This window comes from Propithecus coquereli, unplaced genomic scaffold, assembly GCF_000956105.1.
Source record: "Propithecus coquereli isolate 6110/MARCELLA unplaced genomic scaffold, Pcoq_1.0 Scaffold44, whole genome shotgun sequence".
In the NCBI taxonomy this organism is placed as follows: domain Eukaryota; kingdom Metazoa; phylum Chordata; class Mammalia; order Primates; family Indriidae; genus Propithecus; species Propithecus coquereli.
In genome coordinates, this window is record NW_012150174.1 from 4,757,201 (window position 1) to 4,764,641 (window position 7,441).

The following is a 7,441-nucleotide window of genomic DNA, read 5'->3' on the forward strand; positions in this document are numbered from 1 at the left end:
CAAATGGGCAAGCGAAATGAACAGAAACTTTTCAAAAGAAGACAGAATAATGGCCAGCAAACATATAAAAAAACAGCCCCGAGTTTTTATTGCCTTGCAGTAGTGCCCCCAGCCCCCGGGAGTTGAGAGGGAGAGTCAATGTAGGGCATCTGGGAAGTTAGGCATTCCTGCTGCCTCCTTGAGCAGGGAGGTCACCAGCCCGGGAGGGTAAAGAGATGTAGCACCAAGAAGGATGTCCTAGGAAATACCTGATTCTGGAGACTGAGGTCTAGGGTGTGGACTGGACCTGGGGCTACCTAGAATTCCCAGGCTAGGGCCATTCACAGCACACCTAAGGGCTAATTTCTGCTCTGCCTCAGGGAACCACAAAGCCTGGTTTTTCGCTTCCCAGCACAGCCCTAGAGATGCCTCTGCGGCGCTCACCACACTGGCAGCCTCCAGACAGGCTGATGAGGATTGAGCCCTGCACTCTCAGACCCAGAGATCCCAGGAACGCCCACATGCTTCTTTCTGGTCTCCCCAGCCACTGCAGGGAGCAAATGCCTTCGTCCGGACCACAGCCCTTCTGGGCGCACCTGGAGCTGAACGCTAAGGCAGAGCAGTCCTGAAGCCAGGTTGGGCTGAGTGTCAGTGTGATGGGTGTGGTGGAGCGAGCCTCTTGTTGAGAGTGTGTGCAGGAATAATGTGAGCAGGTTATCATCACGCCGATGTGTGGATGCCACTGCACGAGAGACTCAGAGGCAGGCTTGCCACACGTTTGAGAGTGAACCCCTAAGGATACCCCCCTGAGCCAGTGTCTGTTTTTTGTGTCTCCCTGCTTGGTGGAGCGGGCACGTTTGGAGACAGTAGTGAGTTTATGCGTTTGCATGACTGAGACTGGAAGTGAGTGTGAGTTTTAGTCCAGACAGGGACTCCACACCACTGTCAAGCTTGCCTGCCCTTTAGTGGAAGACATGAGTGCAGGGCGGGGTTTGGGGCGGAATCCAATGCTACTTGGACATCTTGACAAACGCCAGCCTGAAGCAAAGGGGAAGCTGTGAAAATGATGTGGGCAGGCGGACTGAATGCGAGGGCATGGGTGGCAGAGTGAGGGGCGGGCTAGAAGTCTGGATGGAGGCTTGGGAAGCATCTGTCCCTTGCACCTCACTCCTCAGGCCCAGCTGGGCATTGGTCCCCTCCCCACACTTGTAACAGACCTGAACACCACCCTGACCACCCAACCTGAATGCAAGCAGTCAGGCGAGGTGGGGATTCATATCAATGGAGATTTTTACGGAATCCTGTATGTGGACCAGGAAACTCTTCTAGATCCCTGCCTAGTTGGGGACCAGGCACTGAGATACTTCTCACAACCTTTGTTCAAGATGGGACTATGGTCCCCATTTCACAGATGGGTACATTGAGGCTCTGAGAAGTTACTTGCCCATGATCACACAGTCTGAAATTGGCACAGCAGGAATTGAGCTCAGGGCTAACAAAGCTCTTACTCCCAGCTCCATCTCCTGCCCTGGCCCTCTGCTGGTGATACCAGCTGCCAGCATCAGGCAGCCTGTTTGGACCCAGAATCCACCCTGCAGCACATTAACCCTTCAAGCCTCACTTTGACAAGGGTCTGGGCTCAGACCGGGGGGGAGCCAGGAGTCCCTACAATCCTGGACCTTGCCCTCCCAGCCCGAGAGCTGGGGGTGGAGTGGGGTACAGGTTCAAAACCAAGTGAGACTGGAGATGAAATCTACCATAACATCAAACTGCATTCAAATTCCTGCTCACTTTAAAGACCTTTCTCCTTGGTCCCTCAGCATCCCCCTACACACACACTTCCATCAATGACCTCAATGCAAATACAAGTCATCTGGCCACCTGACTGGATCCTCCAGGTTCTGGAAGCATGGGGGTAATGACGAAATCTGGTTGCTGCAGGGGACCCCTCTCCCATTGGATGCTTGGCACTCAGGGACTCCTCCCTACCCACGGCGGGGGAATAAGAGCAGCCACTGGCTCTGGGAGGCATCAGAGCCACTGCCCAGACCAAGAGTCGCCGCGGCTTCCGCCAGACCCCCCTGGACCACAACACCACTGCTGCTGCCCCTGCTCCAAGTCACTGTCCACCAGGTGAGTCCTGAGATTCCTGCTCAGGTGTGTCAGTCTATTTCTTCCTCTCCTCCACTCCCTCTCTCTCCATTAGTCTATCTCTTAGTTTATCTCCCTGCCACTCTCACTCCCTGTCCACGTCTGTCTCAGTCTCTTACAGTTTCTGTTAGTCAGCGACTCATACCAGGCTTCTGCCCAGGTAGGAGTGGACAGTCTCCTTCTGTTCCGGGAGCACCATGCTCCGCTCTTCCTGTGCCGCTTCAGACTCCGGTCTCACTCTCTCCTCCTGTACACACGCTAGGCCAACTCCCCACACTGGGGGGTCCCAGGCACCATGCACAGAGCAGAACTCAGGAGTTGCTTTCCACAGACGATGCTTCCAGAGATCGAGTCTGGAGCCTATCAATCCTTGGGAAAATTGGTTCAGAACCTAGGCCAGCATGAATGGATGGCAAATGAGAGCAATGACCCAGAGGCAGGAAGCCCTAAACTGCAAGCCCCAGTCGCCCTCTCTGGGAGCACAGAGAGAAGTCTGAGATCCCAACTTAAAACTCTGTTAAGCATGGTTCTTGCAGGGGACTGAGTTGCCAGAGGGCAGAGCGGCTGAGCACTAAAACTGGTTCTTCTGTTTCTCAGACATTCCAACTGCAGAGATAGTCCCTCTTCATATCCCCTCTCTCTCCCCAACCCAGGTGTGTTCAAAAGCCTGGAGGAGGACAGCTCTGGATTTTGTTATGAGAGCAGCTGATGTGATAGGGAGATCCCAAAGTGTCCTCCACAGAGACCTAGCTAACAGGTTTATGTGTGTGTGTGTGTGTGCACTTGTGTGTGTGTGTGTGAATGTGTGTGGCTTTGGGGTACGACTGAGACCTCCCCACCCAGCTGTCCCGCTAGGAACGCTCCTCCAGCTTTGCGAAACTGCATGCGACAGGCTCACTGGACCTTCCAGCATTCCATTTTGCTCGTGAGAAAATAAAGATGAAGAGAAATGTAATGACCAGTCTGAAGCCACAAAACCAGGGAGATAGGGGCAGGGCAGAAACAGGACAAGAGTCCACATATGTGGTTTCATAGAACTTTGAACTGATGCAGGCAGTGACATCATTCTTCCCTTGCAGAGGAGCGTCATGGGCTTCCAGAAGTTCTCCCTCTTCCTGGCTCTCAGCATCTTGGTCCTGTACCAGGTGGGCAGCCTCCAGGCAGTGCCATTCCGGTAAGACAGCCTGAAGCCAGGAGCACACTTCCCTCCCATTGCTCCTTGGATCAAACAATTCCTTGCATCCTAATTTTGGTGTGCTATGCTGAATGCTTAAAATCCAGGCCGAGGAGTGAGGGGGGGAGTTGAGGGGCAGGAGCATGTATGTTTGTATGTGTACACATATATAAATTATTCTGATATAAAGGTGTGTAGCACACAGAGAGCAAGGGTAGCCCGGAGCCCCTCGAGGACTTCACAGTACTAAGGTATACAATATTCTTTACTGTAAATTACATATAGCCCATTGAGACTTACAAAATGCTTTCATTGCTTTTTATCAAACTTGTATTTCTAGCTGAACTAGTTTATCCAATTCAGCCTTGACTTCAGAAATGAATTGCACCCTAATCTGCGACCTAGTTTGCCAATAAATTTGGCATTATTAAATCTAATATGTGATCTGTAAATCTAATTTCTCACTCACACACAAATTTATTAAAATGAAACCTTTTTCAGAATTTCATCATTTAATTCTTAATAATGGTTTCACTTAACACTCAGCTTCCAAAATTCCTGAAAACTTAGCCATCAACCTTCAAGAGCCTGTTACAAACTGGCTCCAGCACACCACAGCTTGGAGACCACACCAGTGCCTGGCTCCTGCTGAGGACATTGACCTCCTGCCCTGTCACTGGGAGTTGAGTTGGCCACCTTCTCAAAGGAGGAAGAAGGGACCAGGAAGCCTGGCTACATATCCCCAGAAGGCAGTAGGCAGGAGCTCACAGCCTGCATTGGGTTTGCTTCCCTCCACCAGGTCCACCCTGGAGAGCATCCCAGACCTGGCTATGCTCAGTGAGGAGCAAGCACACCTCCTGCTGGCTGCACTAGTGCAGGACTATGTGCTGGTGAAGGCTGGTGAGCTGGAACAGGAGCTGGAGACAGAAGGCTCCAGGTAAGGCTCACCACACCACCCAGCACAGGCCTCCTCTCCCCATCACAGAAGGCGTAGCTCAGGTAGGAGAGAACACGCTGGCCAGGGTCCAGCAGGCTGTGGTTGTCCACCAGGACCCGGGGCCCAGCCATTCTCGGGCTCCATGGGAGTCAGAGGTCCTGGTGTAGCTGGAAGGACTGTGGTTGGACACATTAAAAAACTCCATTTCTGAAAGCTGTTAGGAAATGAAATAGGGAGATGTGGAAGCTCACTGCAGGAATTGCCTTTGCAGTACCGAGGAGACCTCTCAGTTTCAGATGAGTTAAGACTGGTAAGGATGAAGTGGATAGGCCTGGTGTATCTCAGGAGATTTTAGAAATTTGGCTTTGTTAATCTGCAGATGACATTTTTTCACACCTGCAAAGAGCCTTTACTTCACATTTTCAAGGTGAAAGGGAAGCCCTTGCGGGGGGTGGAGGGGGACAAGTAGAGCAGTGTGGGAGGTAGGTCTGAGTCTCTGGACATGCAACATCCATGGAGACGTGCATGTTCTCACCCAGCCAGGGTGGGTACCTTTCCCCAGCACCCCCTCCCGTGCTCCCTGAGCCTGACCAGAGACGAGCCTGGCCCCAGCCCTGCCTGGGCAGAGGCATACATTGCACCTGTATCCACCTTGAAAACCCCTCTGCTGAGCGTATAGGAATGCCATGTGGAATGCCATTGCATGTGGAAAGCCAGAAAAGGTCACCCTTCCCTACCCAGCCCTTCCCCACACTGCCCTGGCCCACTGAACCTCTGATCTCTCCTGATGAAGGATGTGTGAGCTGCCCCCTAGCCTGGTCCAATCTCCTGAGTGACTGTCGGCGGGGCAACGCCTGGTGCATGGTAATGTCTGGCATGTCTTTTCCCTACAGCGTGGACAGCACCAGATCTAAGCGGTGCGGTAATCTGAGTACTTGCATGCTGGGCATGTACACGCAGGACCTCAACAAGGTTCACACATTCCCCCAAACTGCAACTGGGGCTGGAGCACCTGGCAAGAAAAGGGATATGGCCATCGACTTGGAGAGAGACCACCGCCCTCATGGCGGCATGCCCCTGGATGCCAACTAAACTCTTCCCCCTCCTTTCTAATTTCCTTTCTGACTTCCTTCCTCAAAAGTGATGCATGCGGTTCCCCTCTGGTTGCTCTTAGGGCTTTTATCAGTGGCTTTCCTTGTGGCTGAGGATGTCTAAAACTCAGGTGGGAAAAGAAAGAGCAGGACTCACAGGCTGGGAGAGAACCACCCAGAAGAGATCAGAGAGCAAGGGCAGCCCTGAGTCCCCCGAGGATTTCACAGCAGAGCTTCTTCATCCTACTTCTAAATGTGCTGTTCATTTGGGGAATAAAGCTATTATTCTAAAAGGACCCGAGTTGTGGTGGTCATTGCTCTAGCCCATGACCCAGGCTTCATGGTGTCTAGGACCTGTACTTAGAAGTAGCCTTAACCCTAGGGTAGCAGGACACAGGGTATGGTGGTGGGTCCCTGTGACCGAGCTCAAGCAGCAAGGACAGGGATGCTAACAATCAGGTAAGCACTTCTGGGACTGGATGCTTCAAACTCCACTGTGCTCCTCTTCCAGGTAAGACTGGGGAACTTTTGTTTTCCTAAGAGGGGGTATTTGGTGCCTGTGACTGGGGTATGGATTCTACAGTTCTTGTGAATGGGGTTGGGCACTGTGCCATAATTCACTCCAGTCTCAAAAAGCTTTGCTAATTTTCATTCTATTTATACAGGAAATATTGGACATTACAGCTCTTTATTCCATGGCCAGTCACCCAGAGTCACCTTTGCGTTTTCTGATGCCTCTGGGAATGTCTATGGGGAGTGATCACAGCATTTTCCCTAATGGCCTTGTGATTTTCTGCTCCGATAATTGTGTTTGGGAGAAACACTTAAGGTTAATTGGTGCCTCTCAGAGCCTCCACTTTACCATGATGGTCCCACGGGTCAAGTTCCTCCCCCAGTCTCTCACTGACAGATCTTCTATTATTTCTTCATCCTGAAAATCAGCGTCACTACCCAGAAGAGAGCGTGCAACACTGCCACCTGTGTGACTCATCGACTGGCAGCCTTGCTGAGCAGATCAGGGGGTGTGGTGAAGAGCAACTTCATGCCCACCAATGTGGGTTCTAAAGCCTTTGGTCGGTGTCGCAGGAACCTTCAGGCCTGAGCAGATAAATGCCTCCAAGAAGGTGAACACCCTTGTACTATGGGATGGGAGCGTGGATGACAGGGTAGTGCATGGCTGTACTTTATGCTCTGAGCACTGTTGGGCCCACATGGTTGAGAAAAATCCACAGGGGAAAGTACCCACACCAGTATCTGGAGAAAGGACACTGAGACCCAATAGCTGAAACCCTAGAATTTGGATTTACCTTCTCTCTATTTCTCCAGTCTTTCCTTGTAACACTGACATCATTAGACCAGGAAATAAGGATGCTCTTTATTTCAAACACTGTTCTTTATCATTGTAATTGTGATTACTTTAGCACTTGAGTTTGAAAGACAATGACGGCAACCTTTTAGAGTATACATTACAGTGTTGTGTACCCCTGAATTAAGCGTAGACTTGAGTTCAAAAACTGTTTTCCGTCTACTACCTATATGACTATGGACCAGTCACTTAACTTTCTCTGAGTCTCAGTATCCCCATCTGTAAATTGATAGCTACAAAAGTACCCACCTCCTAGCATTAATATAAAGAGTAAATGAGATAATAGATATCAAGAGTCTGACAATTAATCAGTAACTAAATTCTAGCTGTTGTTTTCTTTTCCTTATAGGTCTCAATGAAGCCAAACTCTACATCTTTTAATGTATAATGAAATCAATTTATAGGAGAGGCTCCATGGAAGACATACATATTTGCATCCTTCTTGGTATTGAAAACTATCTTCTTTGTTTGCAAGGAACTAAAGCTAAATGCAGAATAAGCTCATTGCAGTTACCTATGTGCATCTTCTCCATATTTCATTCTATATCCAATAAATATGACAGGGTGTCTCATTGGCATATCTGGTAGCAAATCTGGGCCCTGTCACCCATCCCGTTAACATTGGCAGCTCTGTTAAACCTCAAGGGGACATGAAATCACTGCCTCTTAGGCATCTGGGGACATATGGCAATGCTGTGCCTTGGTGGAACTATTTGTCTAAAGAAATGTCAGTGTTGTCATTT

At 50.3% G+C, this 7,441-nt stretch overlaps 1 protein-coding gene across 2 annotated transcripts; it reads left to right on the forward strand.

The window, feature by feature from the left end:
• The first annotated feature begins 3,218 nt into the window (after window positions 1–3,218).
• On the forward strand, window positions 3,219–6,434 carry LOC105818332 (calcitonin gene-related peptide 2-like). Of its 2 annotated transcripts, none has more exons than XM_012654291.1 (3): window positions 3,219–3,304; window positions 4,104–4,241; window positions 6,275–6,434. In XM_012654291.1, exons 1-3 carry the CDS (start codon window positions 3,219–3,221, stop codon window positions 6,432–6,434), a joined length of 384 nt encoding a protein of 127 aa, XP_012509745.1. The 2 variants fall into 2 exon arrangements, with proteins under 2 accessions (XP_012509745.1, XP_012509744.1); XM_012654290.1 differs by lacking the exon at window positions 6,275–6,434 and adding an exon at window positions 5,135–5,508.
• The last annotated feature ends 1,007 nt before the right edge of the window (window positions 6,435–7,441 follow it).

Excerpts from the sequence above, each read along its gene's own strand:
- LOC105818332 (XM_012654290.1), top strand. The coding sequence starts at position 3,219 with ATGGGCTTCCAGAAGTTCTCCCTCTTCCTGGCTCTCAGCATCTTGGTC. Across the intron at positions 3,305-4,103 it reads CTCCAGGCAGTGCCATTCCG|GTCCACCCTGGAGAGCATCC; the intron begins GTAAGACAGCCT and ends TCCCTCCACCAG. Across the intron at positions 4,242-5,134 it reads CTGGAGACAGAAGGCTCCAG|CGTGGACAGCACCAGATCTA; the intron begins GTAAGGCTCACC and ends TTTTCCCTACAG.